Raw genomic sequence first — 27975 nt, 5'->3', positions numbered from 1 at the left:
GTGGGGGCTTCAGCATAGAATCTGTCTCTGCTGGAAATGTGGTGTTTAAGTTAGCAGCGGAAAACATGAGCCTATTGGATAACTTTGACCCTAATTGAAGTGAAAGAAAGAGAAGCAGGAAAGAAAGGTATTTGAAGATGTTCAAGGGTGCAGTCTTCTACTCCGGGAAATTGGACAGCACAGAGAGTCTTAGGTTTAGCCTCTTGGTTCTGGGGCTGGGGATGGGTGCCAAGTTCTGGGTGGGAAGGAAGGAAATTAGGCATGGCAAGGTCTGTGACTCTTTTAGCTGGACACCTATGTTCCCAGGACAGGGTAGGCGCCAGCTGTGCTAGGAGGAGGAGTGGAATGGCAGTCTGGGTATTTTACAGGTCTTCCTGTGGAGATCCGGGGAAGGAAGGGGACACAGGCGCTCAGAGGCAGTGTCAGTTCTAAAGTCCCTGCAGAGTCTGAGCAATGGGAGTAGTCTTTGATAGTTTGATGAGACAAGGAAATAACTCTGATAGGAAATTCTGTTTCCAACTACAAATTGTACTCTCCCACTTCTCTAAGATCTACATGCCAGTATATAAAATGACAAGGAAAACACAAACATCTACATTACCTGTAGCGGGCGTAGTATGTATTGGCAATATGCTAAATGCCAATCATCTGTTTTCCCATCAAATCCACACACCAGCTTGAAGAGAGGTGATATTATTATCCCCAATCAAAGATGAAGCGATTGACATGCAAAGGAATTGTAAGTGGGGTTGGGTGTCACATCTGCACCACGATTCTCGGGTCTGAGAACCTTTCTTTGTACAGATCATTTGCAGCACTGTCAGGGAATCCATGAGCAGCACGACAGAGAGTTCACCTGGGCTAGAGAGCTGCCCTGTAAAGTGCCTACAGTGCCAGTGTGAGGACCTGAGTTTGATCCCCAGCACTTACAGAAGCCAGGCACGGTCGTGCTGGCTTGTAATCTCAGAGCCGAGAATGCAGAGACAGGATGAGCCCACAAGCCCAGATCCCAGAGATAAACCTTGTGTCAGAAAACAAAGTCGATAGCGCCTAAGGAATGATGCTAAAAGTTGACCTCTGGCCTACATATACACAGGGACACACATTCACACGGACACTCATGCACATACATACAAGAGAGAGAGAGAGAGAGAAAGACAGAGAGAGACTGAGAGAGAGAGAGAGAACATTGAGATTGCTTTTGCCTTTGTGTGGTTGAAGAGCCTATACTATCAAAGCAGATCGCCCTGCAGCCTGTCACTTCATGAAAAGACACTCTGAAGCCATGAGGAGGGTGTGTAGTGGGTAAAGAGAAATGACCTCAAAAGTAGCCCCAGTTCCCCCTAACTTCCCAGACACTTCCCAGAATGGATCGTCTTTAAAAGCCCTGGTCCTTTCGCCCCTCGGCAATAAGATTAAAGTTGTGCCTTCTCCTGTAGAGTTGCTGGTTTTTAAAAGCACATATTTTACCCAGAATACAACAGCTGTCCTTGTTTGTGACCCTCTCCCTATCAACCTATTAACTAGTAGGCTAGAAAAGCCCAGATTTCTCTGGTAAATACAAATTAGAATCGGCCAGTTTATGAGGCAGGCTGGAAACCTGACTGCACACAATCCTGTTTTCATATTTAATTAGCTGCGTGCAATACTCAATTAGATGAGTTTACTGCTGTAGAGCAACTGTGAGTCTGCCGTGAACCAGCCAGGCCGTGGTATGATTAAGTATGGACGGAGTCAGTGGCAGTTAATTGGATGAACATAAACTTGACCTCCACACAGCAGTGCTGAACCAGGCCAAGATTTCCTGCAAATAGGAGTGTGTTTGCTTAAGCAGCCTGTCAATGCTAAAAGCACTGTTTTTGATGCTGTTTATCCCTCTGAATTCAATTTGAGTGAAACAGGTCTGAAAACAGAAAGCTTACCCAGGCTTAGCAACAGGCCTGTCATCCCAGCTGCTAGAGAAGACAGAGGCAAGAGGACCACAAGTTTAGGACTACTTGGGCGCCAGACTGAGTTCAAGGCTAGCCTGTGTAACTAGTGAGACCCCTTTTGCAAATGAAAAGTTTTTTTTTAATTAGCTTATCTCTTTCCACCTAAGTAAATTGAGACCCCCATGAGCATGGAACTATTTATGCTTTAATGACCACAAATTGCTTTAATGTTAAGAAATGAAAACAGAATGGACTGAGGTGGAACCAGGGCCTGCATGCCTACATGGAGTCTTCCCATCATGCCCTTCCCACTGTGTATTGCTGCATGGAGCCTTTCCACCATGCCCTTCCCACTGCTGCATCCCTGCATGGAGCCTTTCTACCATGCTCTGCCCACTGCTGCATCCCTGCATGGAGCCTTTCTACCATGCTCTGCCCACTGCTGCATCCCTGTGTGGAGCCTTCCCACCACATGCCAGCCATTGCTGCATTCTTACATGGAGCCTTCCCACCATGCCCCATCTACTACTGCACTCTTTCCCCCATGCCCTACCTACTATGGGATCCCTACATACAGCCTTCCTACCATGCCCTGTCTATTACTCTATCTCCATAGGAAACCTTGCCCCCATGCTCCGCCCACTGTTGGATCCCTACATACAGCCTTCCTACCATGCCCTGTCTATTACTCTATCTCCATAGGAAACCTTTCCCCCATGCCCTGCCCACTGCTGAATCCCTGCGTGGATCTTTTCCACCATGCCCTGCCTAGTACTGTATCTCTATATAGAAGGTTTCCACTCTTCAGTGCCAGTATATCCCTACACTGAGAGTTCCCAGCATGCCATACACTACCACGGTGTCCCTACAAAGCATGCCACTGTGCTTCCAAGCACTTTGGTGTCCTGATATTGAGTCTTCCTACAACGCTATGTAACACTAATGTATTCTAACAGAGTGTGCCTGCCGTGCCCTGCCCTCTGCCTTCTCGCCCATTTCCCTCTGCTTCGTTCCCATGTCATCATATTAATGTTGCCTTTCCCATTACACTGTGGATTTAGGAAGTCTCATTATTCTCCAGATATTTTCACCTGAGCACAGTGGATTCTTTAGTGTTCTTGAGGAATAAGAACAAGAAAATAAATGGGTATAGTAAATAGGCATCTAGAAAGAGAACGAGATGCTGGACACAATGGCAGCGAGAATGGAGTATGGAGGGGGCTGCATAGCATTTGTTATTTTGTTCACTCAGCCCTAGGGCTCAATCAACCAACCAACCATGTGCCAAGGATCTTCCTCTCAGTCTGTGCTCAGTGACTCCCTGGAGCCATTATATTAGAGGGAACTGCTTAATGGTGGCCTTCAGAACTGTGTGTCCCTGTGCCCCTTCTAATATCTCCATAAGCTCCCATCTATGTTCATCTGCCCTGGTCCTGGGGTCCCCTTTCAGTGCCCATACCTACCTTCTTCCCTCCCTCTCAACACTGTGGAGTGGGTTTTCTCTTCACAGACCTTCTCTGATCAAGAAAGTCCTCTCCCCATCTCATTAATCGCTGTATAGCTTCCTTCTAGTATTTTCTACAGCTTCCTTATCACCTGTCTCCAGCCCTGCCTCCTACCCGCCCCCCAGAAAAAATTGTCAACCCCCTGAGATGCTTTGCACTATTCTCTGGGGTCCTGCCATGTAACCCAATAACCACCAAGACCTCTTTACCAAATTCTGAATGAGAAATGTATTGAATGGGTCCCACTTTGATCTGAGATGGGTTTTAGCAATGACAGATGAGCCCATGTCCCTGTAAAAAGCTGCATATTCCCAAGAGGCAGGTGTTATAGGGGAAACAGCAGCCCTTTGCTCTGGGTCCCTGTCACCCACCGACTTGCCAGGGTGGGTAAGAAGGAGAAACATAAAGTGAAAAGAAATGCAGGTTTAATAAGTGAGCCCTATTGTGCTCGTTAATAATGCAGGAGGGGCCACGGTTAAATGGCAGGGGCCGGGGATACGGGAAAGAATGCCTACAGCTGCTCCGAGTCATGGCACACCTGTGCTCATGCCCCGTGTTCTTTGACCACTGTGGGGTCAAGCAGGAAAACAGCTCAGGTCTCTAGGGCTGGAAAACCGACTCCTAACAGACACACCATCATTTATGTGACAGGTGTCATGATGTTGGTGAAATGTAGTAGGGCTGAGCTGTTGACCGTCAAGTGCTACCTGACAAATGTCGGGAGTGAATTTGTCCTACTCAGAATGACCCACTTTTCCTCAAGCCACCAAGGGCACGCAAGGGCACACTGAGTTATGAGTCCATTGGTAAACTCCAGAGAAAGGGTCCCTTTGCCCTCTCTGGTCACCTGCCTAGCAGAGAAATACTTTTCAAATGTATACAATTATACACATACGTTCACAATAAAGAGTAAGCTGAGACAGGGCAGAAATGAAGGGAAATTGTTGGCAGACATGTACACCTGTCTTTGCACACGACTCTTGTGTTCAGAGTAAAGATGGAAGACAGTTTATCTGACAGTGGGGGACTCTCTATGTGTCTCCTTTCATCACTAGTTGTCAAAGGGGGTCCTGGAGCAGCAGTACCCTCCCCTGAGACCTACCAAGTCAGCATGTCTGGGGCTGGGGCCACCAATCCATGTCCCATGAGCCCTCAGGAAGCACGGTGCATGTTCACCGTGGTCTTGCTTCTCAGTTAATCCTGGAAGAAACTGGACCAACGCTTTCTGGCAGGTTTGCGGAAGTCCTTGTTAGATGCGTAGGCAGCACAGAAGTCACACTGCAAACACTTAGCCGCAGACAGAAAGTTTAACCATCTGTTGGCTTTAAGAAAGGATTTTGCTTAGGAACCTGTTGTTTTTCAGAATTTCACTCAAGGCCTCACACATACCAGGCAAACACTTGACTGACCTATCCAGGGGCCATCATAACCCCAAAGCCTTGCTCAATAAAATTTTTTAATTAAGGAAAATTTTTTTTATTCATTTTACATACCAATCACAGATCTCTCTCTCTCCTCCCTCCTCCCACCCCTCCTGACTTCTCCCCCCACCCTCCCGCAACCCACTCCCCATTCCCTCCTCCAACAAGGCAAGGTACATTTAGTAGAGGCAGGTCCAGGCCCCTCCCCCTGCATCAAGGCTGTGCAAGGTGTCCCACCATAGGTAGTGGGCTCCAAAAAGCCAGCTCATGTACCAGGGATGGATCCTGATCCTACTGCCAGGGGGCCCTTTAAGCAGATCAAGTTACACAACTGTCTCGCTTATGCAGAGGGCCTAGTCTAGTCCCATGGAGACTCCACAGTAATCAGATCAGTGAGTACCCTAACTGTCATCATAGAGTCTTCATCTAGTAACTGATGGAAGCAGATGCAGAGATCCAGGCCAAGCTCCAGGACCCCAGTTGAAGAGAGAGAAGAGGGATTCTATGAGCAAGGGGCATCAAGATCATGATGGGGAAACCTACAGAGACAACCAAACCAAACTAGTGGGAACTCATAAACTGTAGACCAACAGCTGTGGAGTCGCTAACATTTTTTAAGTAAACTATCCAATAATGTCCAGTTCACACATGTAAAATAGAAGGTCACTATAGTTTTGTTTGTAAAAGTTAATGGTACTTAGTCTGTGTGCAGCCACATTGCCGCCATTTGCCTTCTTCACAGCATCCCCCTCTGTAACAGCATCCTCCCTCCCACTAAATCCACACTTCCTCCTGCCTGTGAAGACACTCCCCTCCAAACAGTAATTAGGACAGTAATGTAATTAATTCCCATCAATGTGGATGGTGATGGGCAGACTTCTGCCAGCACAAGATTATTTTTAAGACAGACACTGCTACTCCTGTGAATCTTCATTTTCAGAAGTCTAGGAAGGAGTAAGTCCGGGTAGGGGCATCCTTCTGATTATGAGCCCTGCAGCTATGACCATAATGGTGAGACACGGTAGCTGACTCCACTTCCAGGGGAGGCATTTCAGGTTACATTCTCACTGGATCTGCCAATTAAACATCATTGGCTGGGGCTGGGGAGTAGCTTGGGGCAGAGACACTTCCCTAGCATGTATGCAGCCCAAGGTTCTATTCCCAATACCACAAAAAGGAGAGAAAAAAAATCGACCAATTTTACTACTTTTCCCCTTTCTGTGATATACCTCATCAAAACTATCTAGGGGAGAAGAGCTTGTTAGGGCTCACTGTTTTGGGGTATAGTCCATCATGGTAGGAAAACATGGCAGCTAGACCAGGAGGCAGCTGGCACACATCTATAGCCAAGAATCAAAAAGATATGAATCCAGCTCTCTTTCTCCTTCCCATGCAGCCCAGGACCCCAGTCTGTGGGGTGGTGCCACCCACATATCCAGGAAGGGGCTTTACTACTTAGTTAAGCCCCCCGGGAACACCCTCATACACACACTCAGAGGTGTGATTCCAAAATCTGGCAAGTTGACGTTATAGGTATAGGAGGAAAGCATTGAAGGGAGAGTATTTATTACCTATATCAGGCCTTCCTTATTCATACATTCACTTTGGGAAGATACACCTACAACTGTCCTTGTCATAGCTCAGGGATACTTCTTCCGAGGGATGATATTGTCATCTACAACTCTGTCCCCCATGGGGAAGGTCACTCACATCATCACCAAGAGAAAAGTGAATATAGTCCAGCAAGAGTTTCCAGTAGGCCACACATGTATGAGTTCAGTACAGTATGTAGGATTTTATTAGTTGTTAATTCCTTATTGGGTCTGACTTATAAATTCAACATTGCCATAGATATGATCATATGTGGGAAAAAATACAGCCTGTCTAGTTTGGTGGTTTCAAGTGTCTTGTAGGAGGTCTCAAAATAAATCTCCTGTGGATTGGGAAGTTGGGGGGGGAGGGGCAGGCTACAACTGCCATTCTCTTGAGTTTCACTAATGCTTTGTTGTTTTCTGTGATCATGAGAGATGTTGTTGCCAACACTTGGTGTCGCTGGACTTCTTAACTCTTCAAGTGACTGACTATGGAGAGGTATATCTCATGGCCATTATGTCACTTCAGCATGGTTTTTAATAAGGCTCCAGATTTTATGTGTTACGTATAGTTTCTGGTTTTGAGTTTCCTTTCTGTGTGTGAAATGCCTGCTGAAGTTTCTGTTTCTCTGTTGAGTTTTCCATCTTTTTCTCTTAGCTTTCAGGATTTTTAAAGGTATAGCCTGTGTACCAACTCATTAAATCAAAGTATTGGAAAGTCTCTTCCATACTTGCAGAAGTCTGTGTGTCTTTCTGACATCTTTCAGGGAACCAAATACATCTTTTTTATTGTGGTTTGCATTTTGTGTCTGTTAAGAAGTGCGTTTTCTACCTCAAAGCCATAAAGATAGCCTCCTTTATTCTCTTCCATGCATATTTTATGAGTTTATGTACAGATTTACATCAGTCTTGTCTTCCTCTGGTTTTTTGTGTATGATACAATGTTGGAGTCCAACTTCATTTTTTTCATACGTGAATTTTCTAGTAGCCCTTCAATAAAAATCCAACTCTTCACCCATGAAGAGGAAGTGCCACTTTCTCCATGTATTTGAACCTGTTCCTGGCTTTTCTATTCTGTTCTGTTGACCAGTGCAATTCAATGGCTATTGCATGGCACTATAGTTATGCGGTAATTCTTGATGGCTGGGACAACAAGTCTTTCCCCAAGGCCACTCTGTTTGCTTGGAATTTTGCTCATCTGTGAACATGTGATGCTCACCTTGTCAATCGAGCTGGCAGTGTGTTGTTAGTGTTTTTCTCAAGGGGTAGTGAGTTCAAATGGGCATCCTTGTATCATTCTTTGTATATCTATTACTTTGGATGTCTTTGCATTTACTCAATATTTAATATAAGTATTAAGGGATCCAAGATCATATATATTTAAATCTCTTCTTACCCCAAATTCTGAAGGGATCTAAATCATAAATAGGAATAGAGGGAGATGAGATCTTTTAAAAAGTATAAAATGTGCTCCCAAGATGGTTCAACAGGTAAAGCACCTACCACACAGACCTGATGACCCGAGTTCATCAAGGTCCAGAACCCACATAAGGGCAGGAGAGAACTGACTCCTCAAGTTGTCCTCTGACCTTCACACATATGACGTGGCACATACATGCCCCCTCCCCGCCACCGCCACACATAGGATTCACACACACAATTAAAAAAATATATAAAAATTGTTTTTGAAAAGTAATAAAATGTTGAAGGGCAGCCCACCTGTAATCCCGGTGCTCAGGAGTGTGGGGTAGAAACAAAGGATTCCTGTAGCACTCTGGCTAGCTAGAGCTCTGGTTTAGGGAGAGACTCAGCCCCAGTAGATATAGTGGACTGTGATCAAGGAAGATGCCTGGTGTTAACCTCTAGTCTCCACACACATGCAAATACAAATGCACCTTACACACATAAGCACAAGCACATATATGCATGCATTTACACATGCATGTATATAAATGTTCGGCTGATGATATAGCTCAATGGTAAAGTGCATGCACAAGACCCTAAGTTCAAATTCCCACAATTGCAAAAGAAAGAGAAACAGGGGGGAGAGAGAGAGGTATAAAATGCTGCTTTAATTTTTCTTAACATGAAGTGTTCGGCAGTAAAATTTCTCTCCCATGCTGTAGCATTTGTTGCAAAAGAAAGAAGGCATCTGTCAGACTCCAGTTAGAACTCATCTTTTTATACACACTTTTCCTGAATTTTGCATGCTTCTAGCTAAAGAAATATGAAGAACCAAACATGTCTCTTTTGTGAAAAGCAACACATGACCTGAATAACACGGGCAAGATTTCCTATGCACAACCTCCTACCAATGGGAGCAGACTTAATTTGAGAGACATCTGGGGGAATCACAGTTCTTCTCCGAGTGTGTTAAGCAGTTTACCCTGACAGACACGCTCCTGTTTTGCCATACGTGGCAACCATTTATTCCCCCACCCACCCACAGTGCCAAGGCATATTACATTAGAAGTGGCATGCATCTTAATAAAAGGAAACTCTGAAGATTACAAGCCAATTTGCTTTATCAAACAGCTGTTTTCTATTTGAGGCATCACAGAAAGGTGGAGGGAAGTTACTCTCCTTTGTAGCAATATTTCCACCAACAGGAGGTAGAAAAGCGTGTCAACACTCCCCATCCATCGTCACCGTACCATCGTAATCTGCATTACATTCCTCCTTACCTAGTTATGAAATGACTGTCGGGCATAACTTGTCACGCATGGTCTCTGCATCTTAGACATCAGCTACCATGCTCTCCATATATAGGCCAAGGCCATGTGTTGCTGACAAGGGATATCTTCTGGTTTCCCTGGACCTGGTATCCCCCCACTACTTTTTCTTTCTCTCCCTGGAAAGTTTGTACATCTAACGTTTATAGTGTTGGGCTAGGTATCTAAAGTCTGTGTTGTCCTGGATGTCTGTCTCGCTTCCCCCTAGCTATGTAAACTAAAACATCTCATTGAAGGGTCTGGGGCCTGAGAGGAAGTGCCTGTTCACCAGGACAAAAAGGAGGGGGGAAATCACCCATGAAAGATGAGCACAAAAAGTTGAGCCTCTTCCCAACCAGCTGGGGATTTCAGAACCAACCTGACTCCCATAGTTTAGAAAACCGGAGGGAGGTTCAGTGCTGTATTGTTTCATCCTTGAATGGCCAGTGAGGACCCAGCACAAGACGTTTGGTTGTGGTCATCTTCATGATGCACTGCTGTGGAGGATAGCAGTCGAGTACATACTTTATGACAGGATGCTCATGTCATCCTCACGGTACCCTCCAAGTACAGACACTCTTGTTATCTCCATTTTAAATAGCTGGGGCTACAGAATGGCTGACTTGCAGGGGGTCACAGAGGCAGGATCATGACACAGGACTGTCTGACTCAGTGACAGGGACCTGGGTTCCTCCAGTACACATAAATAAATCCCTCCTGCCTGGCATCATACCATACGATGGGGAGGACAGTCCCTGTCCCCGGGTGATTTGCATTCTAGAGAGTGACGAGGTCAGAGAGGAGATGTTATGCCGGTATAAATGCCTTGGCTTTGTGTGGTTCTTCTACATCTGCCTCACAGCATGAGCACAGGAAATAGTGCTGTTTCCTTCCATAGGACGGAAGTGATTTGCAGCTTTGCAGGTGAAGTGGGCTGTTGGGGTGATGCCTTACTCCCATGGGAGTCTGGATGTTGCTAAAGAAGGAGAGGGATTCTACTGCACATTGTCCAAGTCTAGAATCACCAGGTTGTCCCAAGGAACTGTTTGATGAAGGCCTACTGCATTCGCCCAGCCACAGCTGAGGGAGACACGGAGAGCCCTGGTGTCATGGGCTACATCAGGAGGTGCACTTTCTCTGTGTGTCATCTTTGTTAGGAGATCTGGGGTCTTCTTATGGCTCTGTCACTGAGTAGTTGTGGAAAGGTACCTGGGCCTCTGTGTACCTTAGTCTTCCTTCAAAGTCTAAGTGAGAGCTCTTCTACAGGGTGCAGGAAGCGTTCAAGTCTGTGCTGTCTGGAGACTCTAAGACATGTCAGATAAGTCGTCGACATTCTGGGGACCAAAAGAGAAAGCAGCACTAGAGAGAGTGAGAACAGCCAAGCTTCCAAAGTTGGGGGTTACAGGTACTCATGGAGATAGGTATAATGATGGATGTGCATCTAGAAAGGCCGACCTTCTTGGACATCATTGAGTATCATTGGTGCTAAGTCATTTCTTTGAAAGGAACAATGGAGAATGGGCTTTGGGGGAGATATGTAAGAGCAAGATTTCTTTGAAATGCATAGTTCACTAGGAGAAAATGTTCCAATTTCGGCATTTCTTCAAGTTATTTGTTGAACGCTTCCATTCTACCAGGTAGAGACAGTCCCTGGGCACAATGTCAAACTCGCAAGGTCACTATCTTCACCCAGGGCTCTCCACCCAGAGGGGGAGAGACATCCATCAAGTTCTCCCAGAACAGTGATGGCCCATGACAAGGGCTAGGAGCACCAAAGGGCCTGAGACCCAGGCATTGTGGCTGGAAACATGGAGCTGTCAGCCTGGCCAAGGCTCCAGGACAGGAGACGCTTATGCTCTTCAAGGGCAAGTGTCTCAATAAGGCTTTCTCGTGTGCACATCTCACATGCTGGCTCCAATCCAGAGAAGGCCTTGTTTCCTAGGACAATCTCACATTAAACATGTACCACTCCAGTTAGCGCCTATGTAAATACTTAGGAAAATAGACAGCACTGTGTGACCACAATGTATGTTTAAATGAAGGAATGTTTGGGGAAAGCAATAAAAATATTAAACATCCCCATCGTGCCAAAGAATATAGGGGAAATGGGGCTTGCAGTCACAGACCTAACAAGCATATTTATTTAGAGATACACATCCACATAAATCAAAGATAGCCTGCATCATACAGTCTACATTGCAGTGCCCAGGACAAGGACATGGCCAGAAATTTCCCCTTTGTACATTAAGCCATGATACCATGCTTGGCCATGAGGTCATCTGTGAGGTTGGATGGAAATGAGGTCAGAGCCAAGCTTAGAGAGCTTTATACTGTTGGTTTCAGACTCCTCTAAGAAGAGATTTAAAGAAAAACAAAATCCCAGACCCAAACAAAAGCAGGGGGAAATTTGCTGTTGCCTAAAGCAACTGGAGCAATGTGTGCATCCTCCCATGGCTGTCTCCACCGTTCCCTGTGATGGGAATCCAGGTTTTTGCCGCTAGCAATCTCATTGCTTTGCTCAAAGCCACACAGCGCTCAGCTGAAGGGGAGCTGGGAGTCTGTCTCCACCCAGCTGGGCACCCTGGCTCACTATGCTGGATCATCAACCCCATCTTCTCCTCCTACCCTCAGATAGCTATACTCTGTAAACAGTTAGTTACATTTCTTTTTCCAACCTCAGCCTCCAAGTTCTCACCCATCTCTCCCCTCTCTCTGGAAAACCCCTCCGTTTCCTAGTATTCTAATTGCATTATCAAGTGTTTTGTTTGGTTCATTAACTCCTTCCCAGATGATTTCCTCCTGGTAGATTTCTAGCAAATTCTACCACTGTCTAATAAATCATCTTAGAAATGCTGCAGGTTTTTCTCTCTTGGAGAGATTGTGTCCACAACGCTAATTCCTACATCCCCATGAACACTTGTATTCTGCCTCCTTTCAAAATAGCAGTCCTTTGGGGTTCATGATTAAAACAATTCAACGGTAAATGAGAGGTTGCTGGATTTAGTCAGGCTAACCCCTAAGGTTACCCTAGTGAGAACTCTGCCAGAGCATTCCCAAGGTTATTTCATCATCTCAGCAGACTTTCAGGCTATAGGCACAGCTCAGTTAGTATAGTGCTTGCCTGGTGTGCACAAAGCCCTGGGTTTGACCCTCAGCACTAAATAAATCAGATTTGGTGGCACATGCCTGTAATCCCAACCCTTAGGACCTAGAGCCAGGAGGATCAGAGTTCAAGGCCAGCCTTAGCTACGTAATCAATTGGAGGCCACCCTGAGCTAAATAAGACCTTGTGTCAATTAAAAAAATAATAAAGAGACCCTCTTCCAGTGACCTCTGTTTAGATGCTTCTCTCTATGATTGCTGCTGGACCTGATAGTCAGGGGGTGTCACAGAGGACCCACCACCCAGATTCAATGTCACCACATAACCAAAATGGAGACAAGAGAGTTTAATTGAGTATCCCTTTGGAGGGAAAGGACTTGGTGTCCATATCCTGCTTTTAGGATGTAGCAGAATGGTTAGGGCAGGAGGTGTGGAATTGTGTCTAAGAAGATGGCTAATGTTCAGGCAGCCCGTTGAGGTAATCGGAAACAAGGCGGGAGGCCTTGGGTATGAGGCTAACAAGGCTCCTGACATAATAAAGGATAGCATCATGGCTGGTGGGGTGGCTCAGTGGTTAAAGTGCTTTCTACCCAAGTATGAGGACTAGAGTTCAGATCACTAGCACCTATGTGAAAAAGTAAGTCAGAAGACCAGTGTCTATAATCCAAGAGGCCAAGGCACTTGGATCCTTAGTGCTCTCACTGGCCAGCCAGCCTAGCTGAATTACTGAGCAGTAGATTCAGTGAGAGACCCTGTCTCAGGAAACAAGTTGGAAAGGACAACCTCTGACTCCCCCACACACACACACACACACAACTGCACAAACACACACAAAAACGCTCTTCAGAGCCCAGGAAGGCTCTGAGGTTTTTTTCTATGGCTGTGTGCTGTGTTGGTAACTGTCAGGATAGGTTCCTGGCACTTAAGCACCTGGCACACACCTCATGGATCCTGTAGTGCTTTTCACCCAGTTTCCACTCTCCACAAGAAGCCATTTCTTTTTTTAATTTCTGCCACGTTCAACAAACATGTCACCACTCCTGCATCCCTGATGTTCTCCGCTGCTAAAATATGGAATTATTTTACCATTCTCGTTTTCAGGATCTAATCACAAAAAAGCAAGAATCAATTATTATAATGCGCCCGTTCTTTAAAGCCCTTCAGCAACTGCAGAGTTGAGAAGGCGAGTCACTTTATTTCCTACTTTACAGGTGACAAATACCCAAGAATTGTCACCATCACTCTTTCTGTTCCATTTGTCAAGCGCATTTATAAATCTCCGAGAAAGAAGTACAAACTTAACTTTGTTTTTGATTCATGGTGGTTCTAAATCTTCCCCCATAGCCATCTCCAAAGTCAGTCATCCCCACTCACTTTCACTGGTTCTTCATGCACAGCCAATATTTCCCAGAATTCTGCATTCATTTCTCATGGTGGCCATTCAGCACCTGCATATTTCAGTGGAGACAACTTAGGATTTATACGTTCTAGTAATAAAAGTTGTCTCTGTTTGAAGGGAAGGGCTTCAACAAACGATGAATATTTTGGAGGTCCAGTAAGCACGCTTCAGGTTAGTGCTTATGCAAGCCCTGCAATGTATTATATGTATTATTGGTAATGATATTGTAATGATATTATTGGTAACGATTATATGTAAATGATATTGGAGCTGCGAGATTAAAGGTTTGGGGTTTGGTTTGTTGGAGTCAGGATAAGTTGGTATTTTGTTTGTTATCACTGTTGTTCGGTTCATGGTTCCACATAGCCAGCGCTGGCCTCAGACTCACTAGATAGTCGAAACTAGCCTTCACCTCCTCATTCTCCTGCCTTACCTCCCATGTACTGGGATTACAGGCATGTGCTGTCATGTTTGAATAGATTTTAAAAACAAAAAGAAAATCAAAACAGGACACAGAGTTGGTATGGAAGTGTGAGCGGATGGATCTTAGAGGAGTTGTGGGAGGGGAGTATATTTGATCAAAACACATTATACAAAATTCCCAAAGAACTGGTCAAAAAATTAGAAATGATTTACACACAAGGGAAGAGAAGGAAATATTTCCCTCTCCAGCCTAAATTTCCTTACCAAGCCGAACAGAAATTGCAATTAAAACATACAGAATTTGAGCAGAGTTTGGGAGAAACCAAAGTTTTATGCTTTAATTCGGTGTCCTTTCCCTACACACAACACTGCTCTCCACAGTGACCCCACTGGTGTGACTGAATCCACTGTTCTAAGAAAGCATGTGTAACAGGGGTGACTTCCTACCTGCAGACTTCAGACCTGTAGTTTTCTGCTTGGCAAAGGGTGATGGGAGAGGGAAAAAAAAAAAAAAAAAAACCATAACATTATTTGTGGAAATCATAATGTGACATTGTTTTGAACTGTAAGTGCCCATTAAGAATGCTGCAAGAGAAGTCATAATCAAAACTTCTAAACTCCACTTTCTTGGCAAATTTACATATATTATAATATTATACATATAGTATATAATATACATATGGTATGATATTAAATATACTTAATTAAAAGATAAGAAAAAAGAGTAGTAAATAGATGAGGTGGTAGACAAGTTGATATGGTTATAGTAATTGCTTCTTTATATATATATGCATCTATATAAACATTATATACTTTCAATATACACTGTAAAAACTAGTTTTTAAAAAGCCATTTCATGTGTTCTTTCTAATGTGTTTTCAACCTCAGTACATAACAGCCCTCACTTTACCCTCCCAATCCTTCTATGCCCAAGGTTCTCCTCATAAGCATGCTGTGTCTTGCCACAGGACCTTTGAAGGTGACTGTACCCCTATCTGAAGTATTCTCCTCCTTGTCCTATTTGTGCTCAGCATCTCTTGCTCATGGAAGCTCCCTCTGCCTGGCACTTGCTCCTCTCTCCCCTCCACAGTGGAATCATTAGAGTCTATCTTCTTCACCAGACTATGAAGTCCCTAGGGGCAGCTCCCACTTCTGGTTTTGCTTGCCTTTGGGGTCATAGTATCACGGGTTATTAACTAAATGAATGAGCCACTGCATGTAGAATACTATGCATAGTGGGTGGTGCATAGAAGATGCTCAGAAGTGCTGAACACCATCATTAACTCGGAGAAACAAAAGGTGGATGGCTGTCAGTAGGTACCTTTGTTTGGTCCAAAGAACATTTAAAATTCTTACCATAATTCCTAAGTATTATAATCTATTTCAAATGTTGTTGGAAGGACAAGATGACAACTCTTAAAAAGAAGGGAGAAAACCTATCCCCTCTACTCACAGCAGTCTACCTCTAGGCTGGCATCAGGCTATCAGCTGATCTGGGGTACAGCGTCAGCGGGTGTGCACTGCAAAAGTGTGTTTAATACAACAGCACTTTCTGGGAGGATCTACCACATTCCTCCCAATGGATGTTTTGCCTCATGAGATGAGCCATTTGGCTACGTGAAGCCAAAATTAGCTTTGAACCAAGTGCTACATGTCATAATTCTGTTTCTTTGGAAGGAAAACAAAGGAAGAATTTTTAAAAATACCAAATCACTGGTTGTCTGGGTTACCCTAAAATTTTGAGAAACAAATCCACAAGAACTAGGAAATCGGTTTACAGTGGATCTTCATTAGCTTTGATTTTTCTTGGCGTCCACTAGTGTGTCACTGACCTTTGCATTATGTAAAGAGAGTTAGGAAATTTCATTATCCTTTTAAACATTTTTTAACATTTGCTTTGTGGCCCTGCCTCTCTTTAGGATTGAAGGATGTGATGTTGGTCCTTTTTCCCCCTGTTTTAACAGATGACTGACATCACTTTTGTCCTAACTGCACCATTTTAATTGGTGTGCCATCAGAAGAGCTCATAAAACACCTGGAGGGTGTTTGTAGGGCACATGCACATCGAGATCTGATGTGACAGCGCAGTAAGAAATGCATTGACAGGCAGTGTCAGAATTCCCTTTGCTTTCAGCTTCTCTGCCATTGAGCAGGAGGGGCTGGGGTAGGAGTGGATATCCAGAACTACTGCTGATTAAACATGGTGCCATTATGAAAATGACTCCTGGGAAGGGTCATTAAACTGGGCCCACTGGATCCCATGGCTCAGCCCAGGCATCTGCACCAGGACACATACAAACAAGCACTGTCCTTTGCAAGAGTCTTTGCTTTTTACCCAAGCATCCTTTGTTGTTGTTGGTGGTGGTGGTGCTGGTGCTGGTGCTGGTGCTGGTGCTGGTGCTGGTGGTTTGGTTGTTTTTATCTAGAGTAACCCTCTCCTCTCCACATTGCTGATGAGAGTGCCTTTCCCTACACCTCATACCTTTGGCTCAACACCTGAACCTCCCAGGGCTCAGGTCAGATGACAGCCTACCAGCCATGTGGCTCAAGGGTTAGAACATGTCCGGTGCACATCAAATATCAACATCCACGAGCATCCTACCATATTAGCTACCCAGGCTTTTACTTCCTCATCTAAGATGCAAGGGTTGTTAATACTACCTCCTCTTTGGTGGGCCTTACTGTGAAGACATGACCATGATGGTCATCTTGACTGTCAACTTCCTTACTTTAAGAAACACCTGGAGTATTAGGGGAGTACATGCTTGGGTATATGAATAAGAGTTTGTCCAGAGGAAACGAAGTGATGGAGGAAAGTCCACCTTGAATGTGGGTAGCACTATCTCTGGACTTGGGTATTGAACTGAATAAAAAGGGGAAAGGAGAAAGGGTGTCTGAGCAATGATATTACCCAATCAGTGCTTCCTGACCCTCCCAGATGTGAGTAAGAAGCCTCCTGCCACCACAGCTCCTGATATATGGTCCCTGTCCTGGGGACTGTACCTCAGGCCGAGTCACAAGAAACCTTTTTTCTCTTCAGTTGCTTTTTGGGGGTGTTTTGAAAACAGCAATGAGAAAAGTAGCTGATACAAGGATCAGATCATACATGTAAAGCATTTAGTTCTGTGTGCAACACAGAACAGGCATCGAGGAGATGGGGTTCAGAATGTCAGAACTCAGGTGGATCCTGGGACCCAGAAACATGGATTTCCAGGGACTTCTTGGGTGATTTGTTGGGAATTTGACTCTTCCCCACATTTGCCAGGTGGAATGTTCAGTCCTGTCTACTAATAACTCCCGGGTGGCTGGGCCTTTGTCACTGCTTTATCAGCACATGGAGGGTTCCCTCTGTCAATTTTTCAAGTCATTGAAGACAATAATTAACATTCATAGAGCACTTGCTATGATCCAGGTCATGGACCCTTAGCAGCTTCTCTGCAGAGTCTAGTTAATTCTATCAACACCCTAGTTAGCTGGGCTCTGCCATTAACCCACTTCACAGATAAGTAAACTAAGACACCGTAATTTGAATACCCTGCTCGAGATGAGGACGCACATAAGAGCTACTGACTTCTAACCAAGCACTCAGGCCACAGCCCAAAGTGTGAACTTGACATTGACTTTAGTCCAGTGATACTCTGGCTCTTATGCATCTTCCTGAGGATCCATGAGGATCGTCCCTGACACTTAAATCATTGTGGTGACATAAATGTAAAATACTACTCAATGCTCTTTTTAACATTATTTAAATTTTCTCACGTCAACAGTTCTGTGGATGGAGAAATCTATCAGTGTGTGTGTGTGTGTGTGTCTGTGTGCCTGTGTGTGTGTGTGAGAGAGAGGGGGGGGGATTGATTTTTAGAGGCTTGAGGGGTAGACTTTCTTTTAGGCAGCTCCTGAGGAAACCACCTAATGAACTAAAAGTTTATGTAAGCTATTTCTGAAAGCAGCAGACGTTTGCACCAGAAAGATGAAAAAAATGACAGGATGACATTGTTGCTGTGAGCTTCAGATACGATGCTTGCATGACCCCACCTGCCTCTCCTCCCTCAGTGCGCCCACATGTGCTTTCCCAGTTAGATGGAAAGCCAATAATGCTGACTTTCAAAATAGCAGAGCTCAGCTAATCTCAGCTCTTGGAAGACTGTGTCTGGATAATCAAGAATTCAGGGCCATCTGGGGCAATGTGGCAAGACTTTCTCAAAAACCCCAAGACTAGAGAGGTGGCAGGGCCCTTGGGGTAGCATGTATAGGGCCTTGGATGGTTTGGTTTGGTTTGGTTGTTTTGTTTTGTTTGTTTTATTCTTTTGTTAGCACCTCAGAAATGCTTTTGAAGTTCACCAGTGTCTATCTTGAACTTGGCCCAAAGTGTGACCCTTGCCAGCCCTTCTGTACTGTCCTGCTGGTGATGACAGCCTCTGGCCACTACCTGATTCACCTCCTTGCCAAGCACACTGCTGACTGCTCAGCCTCCACCCCGAAGCAGTAGTCCTGCAGAGCAGAGGATCTGGTGTTTTTATTTCCACTGGGGGTATGTGGAGAGCTGGCTTTCTTCACCTGAATGACCCCGCCTTGTCACTGACAGTTCAGAACCCAGGAACAGGAGGCGAGCTTGGCCAGAGCCTCCTTATTCTTTTTCAATACACCAGTTCCTTTCTACAGCAAAGTCTTATCCCCAAAGCAGAGAGTACTGTGAAGCTGTTTTGATCATATGAAGCAATGATCCCATTGGGATCACTGGGCATTCATGTGCCTTATGCCAGAGCAGTCACTTGAGTATTGACTCAGACTGGAGGGAGATGGGCCTGTGGGCACACCTTGTTCCAAGTGTCCAGCACTAGATGTCCGAGCAGATATTGCTCAGCTGCTTTCAACATCACCTATCAATAGTATGAAACGATGTGCATTTTGAGCACTCATCAAACATGCTGACTTTCATGGACATGTAGAGGCCATATTTAAAATGAGATTTTGTGGTAATGATATCAAGGCTAGATGCTAAAGAGAGGAGTGAGATGCAGTTCAAAATAGGACTGTCACTAGAGAAGGAAGCATTTTTAAATATGTAAGACATATTTGAGTGTGTATCTGTGTGACTTTTAGTATCTATTACTTTAAAATACATCAACTTATGATTCAGTGGCTAGACATCAGATATATATTCTTATTTAGGAAAAACGTAAATGATTAAAATGCTCAGTAGCTAAGTTAGGCACAAGGAAGACTCTTTAGAAGAAAATATCCACTAGGAAAAGAGCTGAATGACAGAGCACTTACTAAGCTGATCAGGTGCACTGCCCCGAGTTTGATCCCCCAAAGTCACAGAAGAAAAAGGTTAGCCAGGCCACAGATTCATTGGTGGAGGACACTGGAAAAGAACGGGGTGGAAGGGATTTTGCAGGTGAGGAAACTCCTAAGACAAGTTTAGAAACTCCTAAGGACACTCTCTGAGGTGCCTGTTAGAGTCTGAACTAACCATGCAGGTTCAAGTTGTTACTGTATAGGAACCCAGATCTATGTAAGTGTAGTCTAGGTGTGTGTGTGTGTGTGTGTGTGTGTGTGTGTGTGTGTGTGTGTGTCTTTGAAGGGTTGTGCTGTTCACAGCAGCATGATCTTTAAACACCATTTGTTCATCAAGGCTCATATTTTTTCTTAACTGCCATAATGCCTACATTTTAGAGAAGTCGCCTTCCCCTCCTTCAGCCCTGGAGCAGACCATAAATTTGAAATAAATTAAGACACACAGAAGTTTCCTGAATTTAAAAAATAAAAATTTTTTTAATCCAGCCTAAACCAGGTCGTGAAACCTTTCCCTCTCTCACCATGGAGTTTATCATCACCTCTTGATTCAATGGAATCCAAGTTTTAATTAGTTTGAAAACAGAGGTATGATATTTTATAAAATAGAATCAGTGCCCCTGTATTTAATTAAATGATCCCTATAAAAGTTGGGTTTTAGCCAGGGGCACAATTTATAGCAGTTCGGCTTTAAAACTACATTAGCATTTTACACTGGGGTCATTTCCATGTGTCATAGAAATGGAGGTGATCGTGATAGGCTTATCCCAAGAAACCCAGTGGCTCCCCGTAGAAAGGTAGTTTCTAAGTTCAAGAGGGTAAGACATGTCTCTTGTTTGGGTTACATTTCAGTTGTGGAAAATGTTGAAAGCTGTGTCGGTTCCTGGGTTTTGTTTCTAACTTTATTTATTCACTTTGTCTGGGTGGTAATGCAGGGCCCATGCTTGCCATGGCACAGGTGTGGAGGTCCGAGGATAATGCTCAGGGTGGGTTGTTGTCACCTTCCACCTTGTTGAAGCAGGGTCTCCTTGCTCCTGCTGCTGTGCTGTATACTCCAGGCAAGCAATTCTCTTGTCTCTACTTCCCATCTGACCACGGGAGTCCTTGGATGACAGATGCATGGCACCACATGTGGCTTTTGGGTTTCTTTTTTTTTTAAACATGGGTACCGGGGATCAAACTTGGGTCATGAGACTTGCACACTTAGCACTTTTAGGTGCTGAGCCATCACTCTGGCTCACTCCTGGATTTTGAGATAACACCGTATGACAGCAGTAGGCAGTGGCGTTTCTTGTGACAGTCTGTGTGTCGGGGAAGCAATTGTCCTAAGTCTCTGGGATATATGGTCTCCAGAGCCAAATCAAACCGTTCCTGAATTGTCTTAGTAAAATGCCATCTGCCATGCACTCTTCTGGCCATTTCTGAAGTAGCTCCCGTGTGCTGTTGTTTTATGCTCCCTAAGAAACACTTGTGGTGGCATTCAGCCAGCCAAGAGACAAACAGTCCCAGCCAATACTAGCTGATTGAGCAGATGACTAAAGATAGATGGGTTGTCAGTGGACTTCAGCCCCAGATGGACTATCCACCAATTTTGTATTGTTGTCATGAGCAACTATAGAAATGACAGCCACAAGTACCTCTTTATAAGAGCAGTAGCTTTATCCAGGCTTCCTTGGATCCAGGAAGGAATCTGTCTATGCTCTCAGTATTAACTATCTCTTGTCACAGAAGACCTTATGGTAAAGGACCTCTTTAAGGTTCCTTAGTGTCATGTCATATTTTCACTGGTGCTGTTTGCCCTGAGACTCAGTGATTGGATTTTTCCATAATTGTACCTCATTCCCTGGGGTAGGGGGCGGAGAACAAACCAGAGCCTTAGGTGAATAACTTAGGCATTTAATTTATAATAAAGATAAACTTTGCAATCAGCATTTCTTGTTCCAAAACATTCCATTTACTTGGTTTTAGAGCTGCATAAAGTGTTTTAAAGGCAATCTGCTCAATTGGGCGAGTTAATGATATTTAATTTGACTGGGCCAAACGTCACTGGGTGTGCGTCCCATCTCTAATCGCAGCCATCAGCAGCACCGTTGTGTGTAATGTAGATGCCATGCTAATCCCGAGAATAAAGGTTGCCATTCTCGGTTGGCTGCCAGCATGCTCCAGAGTCATCACTTCGCTAAGTCTCTCAGTGATGTGATTGCAAGATGACAGTGTAATAAGTGTTATGTGCACGAGGTAATTCAAAACAAATTTGGCTGCAAAAATGGATCGTCTAGGATAGTAAACTCCCGCCTTGTCTCATCGTCTTTTAAAGCAATGTAATGATCCTGAAAATACCTTGTCAAGAAGCTTGTGTGGCAGGGGTCAAGTCCTCTGAAATTTATCTGTTGCAGCCCCCACTCCTCACCCCTGAGAATCCCAAGCTGAAGCTTAAAAAGATGTATGCATATATTGTTAGTTTAGGAACACAGGATGGGCAGGAAGCTGGAAGCCTTTCAGTAAACAAATCCCTCTCCAGGCAATCTCACCAGGCTGGAGCTTGATAAATGTGGTTTGTGGATTGTTTTCTCCTGGGAAAGGAACTATTGTGGTGTAGGCTGACCTTCAGCACTGGGGTCTTAACACATGTTTACATCAGCATGTTACACCATTACATATATTATCTTAAACTTCATAATAATCCAAAGAAGCGTCACACTGTAATTAAATCTTCCTTCAGTAAGGAAATAGACCCCAGACTCTCAGCCAGGATGCCACCTCTGGCCTGATCCCACAGTTCTATCTCTGGTCACCCAGTCCCTAGATGTAAGAGAGGAAATCACTGGACTTTTGCAGTCATGAACTTGAACTGTGTTTGGGGGGAAACTACATGGCATTAGACTACCATACCCTTAGGCACGGGTGTCAGAAGTCCCCTTCAGTGAAAGCCAGCCTTAAGTGGTAGTGACATTCTCATGTCTCACAGAAGGACATGCATTTCTCAGACACAGTTCTGGACCACTCTCTTTCCCCACAGCTGAGTAGAAGAGATGTGATGGGTGCCCTACAGTTCAATTCAGAAGACCCCTACCCCCACCCAATGGGCTTTTAGTCATTGAGTCCATCAAGCCGTGGGAGAGCTCCTAGTTTAGAATGATCTGTACAGGTCCTTCACGCATCCCTTTTTGGGTGTCGTGTAAATGTTCATGTGGTGGTTCTAGCACAGGTTTATGGAATTTATGTAAGTAAAGCCTTCTCACCATTGTTCTATAGAAACAAGCTGATGAAGATGCAGCCCTTGAGGACACATGTCCACAAATGCTTTCTACACTGATAGAAGAACATTCTAAGGAAGCATTGGAAAAATGCAGATGTCTACTTTTATAGTATTTCCATGCATATTACACCTGTTATGGACTATGGAAATTTAAGATGCAAATCAAATAGCTTAAAATTTAGGGAATATATCAACAGAAAAGATAATTGTCCTCCATTTTTCCTCTCCACCATGGTCCATATATTAAGTTGGCTTCACCAGTTAGTTCTCCATATGGTCCTAGGAGGCCACCACATGCAGAATGGCTTTCCTAGAATCCAAGAATGGCCATCCCCAGTTCACATCTATTTAAAAAAATAAACTAACCTCAAGCTTCCTACCAGATTCCTCCTCTCAGCCTCAGGCCTCTCCATCATTAGACTGAAGGTACAAAACCACTATGGTGGGCTATGGCCAATCAGTCAGGACACACAGCTCAGCTCCCCTGTGATGGCAAGACCCCTGATCAGATGGGAAGGGAGACCAATGTGAATTCCCTTAGCAGAAAAACACAGAATAAGGGATGAATGGATGGCCAGTCTGCCTGCTGCATTAGTCCTAAGATCTAAGTATGTGTGAGGGGGAGAGAGAGCCTCCTGTTAAGAATTCCTTCTAAATACAACTGGGAGAGTCCTGTGGTCTAAGTTCCCCCTCTTCCTACTCCTTCATTCTTTTATAAACTGTAGCATGGCTGTGTTAAGAAGACCCCATGTTCACTCCCTCTGGTAAATGATCTGGTGTTCATATATAACTGTATAGTGCACAGACATCATATATTGTGCAGGTCCCATTCAAAATTAGTATGTGTCCGGGTATATCCCAGGAGGAGTGTGCTCCAACCAGGGGAGGACATCAGCTGTATTGTTCTGTCACTTTCTGTCATTTATTCCCTTGAGGCAGGGTCTCTCAAGGTTTCATCTCGTGTTAGCTGTGTGGAGTTAGTATTGAGAGTACCACTAGGAAAGCCTTGGACCCTGTGTCTTAACTCAGCCAGGAATTGCCCGTGGTTTCACATGTGGAATCCTGGGGGCTGTAGCAGAGAGAGAGAGGAGAGATGAACATAGCTTTACCCTTTCGGCTCCATAGAACAATGAGTTGATAGTGTGCATTCAGTAAAGAGAAACGGGCTATAGGAGCAGCAACATGCTGTGCAAATTGAAAAGTGGAGCAACCGAAGTTTCAGCGAGCTGTTATCTGCCCAGCACTTGGTCATTCGAACTCTTTCTGCATTTATAGTATATCTAGCCTGTACATGCTATCTGCTTGATATCTGCTGTGGACTTCTTAAGGGACATGAAGACTTGACACAAACTGGAAATACTACACACATGAAAACAAAGCAACATAATTAATTTCTAGTTAAGTTATCATTCCCTGATGAAGACTTGGAGCCCGAGGCTGCTCTTTCCTTCCATGGGGAAGATTAGCAAGTGATGAAATTGCATTAAAGATATTCTGGTTGGAGGCCAAGGCATCCTTGCTGTGTGCTTTATTATTCAATGCCAGATCTGTACACCTCTGCTCTAGCCTCTTTTCCCACTAGCTACTCTTTGGAGAAAACTGAAGTTCTCTGGCACCCCCAGCATTCTCCTTCCACTTGGCTGTTTACACCTAGAAGCCCTCAAGACACTAAAAGATCTCTCTGGTTTCTGCTTTATGATAATCTTCCCATTCTAAATATGTCTTAATAGGTCAACGGCAAAGACTTATCCCGAGCAACTCATGACCAGGCTGTGGAAGCTTTCAAGACAGCCAAGGAGCCCATCGTGGTACAAGTGTTGAGGAGGACACCTCGAACCAAAATGTTCACGCCTGCCTCAGAGTCACAGCTGGTAGACACTGGCACCCAAACTGACATCACCTTCGAGCACATCATGGCCCTGACCAAGATGTCTTCTCCCAGCCCACCTGTGTTGGATCCTTACCTGCTGCCTGAAGAGTAAGTATCTTGGCCATAACTTGCTAACTTGCTACATATGGCAAAGGACTCTGGGAAAACTGGCTTCTTCCTTACCATGAAGAGAAAGAAATGAATGCATCTTATAATTTTCCTCCAAGTTGCCTGTGTTTAACTTTATTGTTTATAGAGGCAATAAATCGAGTCCTGCTCAAAACTGCTCTGACATATTAATGACTTTATTATAACCCTGGAGCAGAGTTATTCAAATTATATTCTAAGAACAAAATTACTTACAACTGTTGTAAAAGTTGTGTCGGAATAAAATTTAATCACTGCAAAGGGTAATTTAAAGATTTTCTAGTTACCACTGGAGGGAATGCTGATAGTCGTTTTAAATAGACAACAAAGTAAGCTGTTGAGTATAGAAAGCACCCTAGAGGTTATGCACTCTGCTTCCTTGGGTCTCATTTCAAACCTGCATCCATGCACTAAACCCAGACTTACCCCATATAAATAATCACTGCCATGTACCAATTGCATAGTAGCTGTGATCAAATAGACCTCAGCAATGTCTTCCTTCATAACTCTATCTTCTACTAAAAGCATGAAGCAGTTCAGAGAATTCATATCTCATAGACATGATGCCCAAACTAATTTCTACTGTGGATCCGGGGTCATTTTGCTTTATTACCCTCAGCCTAATTTTTTTCTATGCTGTATTAAGATACAGATGCAAGTCATACCTGTCTCATAGGATTGTTGAAGGATTAAATGAAAATAATATGTAGCCAGTCATCTGGTAAGCCTTCAATTAAGTGGTGGCAGTGACTGTTAATTTGGGAACAAGTCAAGAATGAGAAAGCTACCAACACCACTGGCTTAAAGATGCCCAGCTAAATTTAGCTTTTTCCCATGTAACCGTGCAATCTGAGGGCACAGATTCTTTAGCTGACACAAGGTACCCCTGTCTTTTCCCATCTCGGCTCCATCTGGGTTCAGATAATTGCTGGGATGCATTATTTCAAAGGCATTTTCTGCTCTTGCAGAGAAGCCTCTGAGCCATACCTGTTGGATTTCTATTAGTCATCCCATAGCTGGAGTACCCACACATCTCCTGTGGTTCTGTCAAATCCCGGACAAAGACTTGCCTTTCATCTCATGGGTTTAGTGGTTAGCTGTCATCTGCAACCGGAGCTAATTCCCCAGTTGACAAGAGTGAATTCTGGTACAGCTGACAACATGAAAAGGGAGAAGACAGGACCTTCATGTAACACTCACCCTTCACACAGTCTGCAAGCTTGCAAAGAACTGTCACCTCCCTTATTTGCCTGTAGAGAATGGGCACTCTAGACTGAGGACCTGCTCCATAACCCCTTATTTACCTATAGAATATTGGTTCTCAACCTTCCTAATGTTGTGACCCTTTTAAAGCAATTCCTTATGTTGTGGTGACCGCCCCCCAACCATATAATTATCTCATTGCTACTTTATAACTGTGATTTTTCTACTGTTATGGTTCCTAATGTAAATATCTGATTGCAGGATATTTGATATGTGACCCCCAAAGGGGTCACAACTCACAGATTGAGAACCACTGCTAGAGAGACTGGGTGCTGTAGTCTAAGGACCTGCTCAGCACTCCCTGGTTCACCTATAGAGACTGAATGCTGTATACTGTGGACCGGCTCAGCACTCCCTATGGAGACTGGGCGCCGTAGACTGAGGTTCTGCTCTGCAGAAGGCAATGGCACTGGTGGGAAGGCAGGGATATCTGATCTCACCTCGCAGCCGTGACACTGCAGTGTCCCAGCTGCTCCTGGGAAGCATCTGGCCCTTTCCCTGGGCATGGCCTTAAAACCAGTTACTCTACAGACCAGACCTGCTTGTGTTATTGATGAGCAAGCCCTTTAAGGCCATGTGTGACTCTCAGATGTTGAAGTGTCAGAGTGACAGGCTTTTTAGAAGCCACACCCCTAATTTCCTCTTAAGTCTAACTAACATGACATGACACATCCCCTTGAGGGAACTTGAGAAATGTCACCAAGTCCATAGGTCAGGCAACAGCAAGGCTGCATGTTGGGGTTGAGCAGGGGTATTAGGTTGATGACCGAAAGCCCAGACCTTCCAGAGGATCCTCAGGTCTAAAAGCCCCGTAAGTGCAGCCAGTATATATTTGCCTGATTGCTCTGGAAACAGAAGGCCTGCCCTTCCACCCATGTCCCATCTATTGTTTCAGAACTAAATGGCTGGGAGGGACTGCCAGAGCCCCCTGGATTGCTACCTGACCTGTAAGAATGTGGAGCTTTGGGGCCCCTGCCAAGGGCAATTGGAGGCAGGAGCCTTTTATCTGCAGCTGGTGTGCAATTCAAAGCTTCTCCAGAGCCACTGGCCAAATGTGTTTTAATTCCCATTGCTGTTGTTCCTGGAGGTTCCATTAACACCATTTCCAGGAGATGCCAGGCTCAAATTGTGTTGTACATGTGTTGCCCTAAAAACATGTGTGTTCTTGGCTTTCAGATAGGAGGAGGAATGTATACACACACTTACCCAAGTACCCGTGAGTACTGATGTCTGCAAGGAGGTGTTCATCACACACACACACACACACACACACACACACACACACACACACGCAGACAGCTATGGTGGCAAATACATTTCTCACTGAGGGACAAATGCAAAAAAAAAAAAAAAGAAAGAAAGAAAGAAAAAAAAAAAAAGAAAATTCACTATCCCAGCAAATGGCTGAGCACTTGAAATTGGTCTCAGAGACCAGCACACATCTGGGTGTTACTCACATTTGAGCTTCTGCCATCAAGATTAAAAATAAACAGTGAGATACAGTAGCAACAAACATAGATCTGTCTTCTGTCTAGAGACCAGTTGCAAGTACTCAGGATGAATCCATGATGCTGGGCTAGGGGAGGGACTCTGGAAACAAGGTCTACCCCATCCTTAACCTGCACCTTCGCGCTTTCCAGAGGAAGTTAAGCTTCACCAAAGTAGTGGGTTCCTTGGTTCTTTTGTCTTGAGTCTCCAGTACTTTTGAGGATCTGCTGGAGGCAACAGTATGAGCTTACATATGGTTTTAAATTAGCACAGAGGTAGCCAAACTGGGATGGAGGTGATAAGAGCCATATCTGAAGAGAAAGGGATCTGGAAGGGATCCTGTACTGACGATGGCTGGGGACAAGACAACAGATAATTATCCAAGGGCCAGGGTCTTGACAACCTTCTGTCTCTCTGCAGGCACCCCTCATCCCATGAATACTATGATCCGAATGACTACATGGGGGACATCCATCAGGACATGGACAGGGAAGAGCTGGAGCTAGAGGTAGGAACCACAGCTGCTTCCTGTTCTTAGGGAGTCTCCATTGGGCTCATAAAATGCT

The 27975-nt window shown here is 44.5% G+C and overlaps 1 protein-coding gene across 1 annotated transcript in view; it reads left to right on the top strand.

Annotated features, from left to right (window-relative positions):
- Window positions 1-27975, top strand: part of Pdzrn3 (PDZ domain containing ring finger 3) — a 233784-nt gene that overhangs the window by 186912 nt on the left and 18897 nt on the right. The window contains exons 4-5 of the mRNA XM_059258289.1: window positions 24372-24619; window positions 27830-27917. Coding sequence (XP_059114272.1) covers window positions 24372-24619; window positions 27830-27917 — 336 coding nt within the window. The remainder of the gene's footprint in view (window positions 1-24371; window positions 24620-27829; window positions 27918-27975) is intronic.

Source organism: Peromyscus eremicus, chromosome 3 (assembly GCF_949786415.1).
Source record: "Peromyscus eremicus chromosome 3, PerEre_H2_v1, whole genome shotgun sequence".
In the NCBI taxonomy this organism is placed as follows: Eukaryota; Metazoa; Chordata; class Mammalia; order Rodentia; family Cricetidae; genus Peromyscus; species Peromyscus eremicus.
Note: the sequence above shows the minus strand (reverse complement) of the source record. Positions and strands in the feature narration are given on the sequence as shown.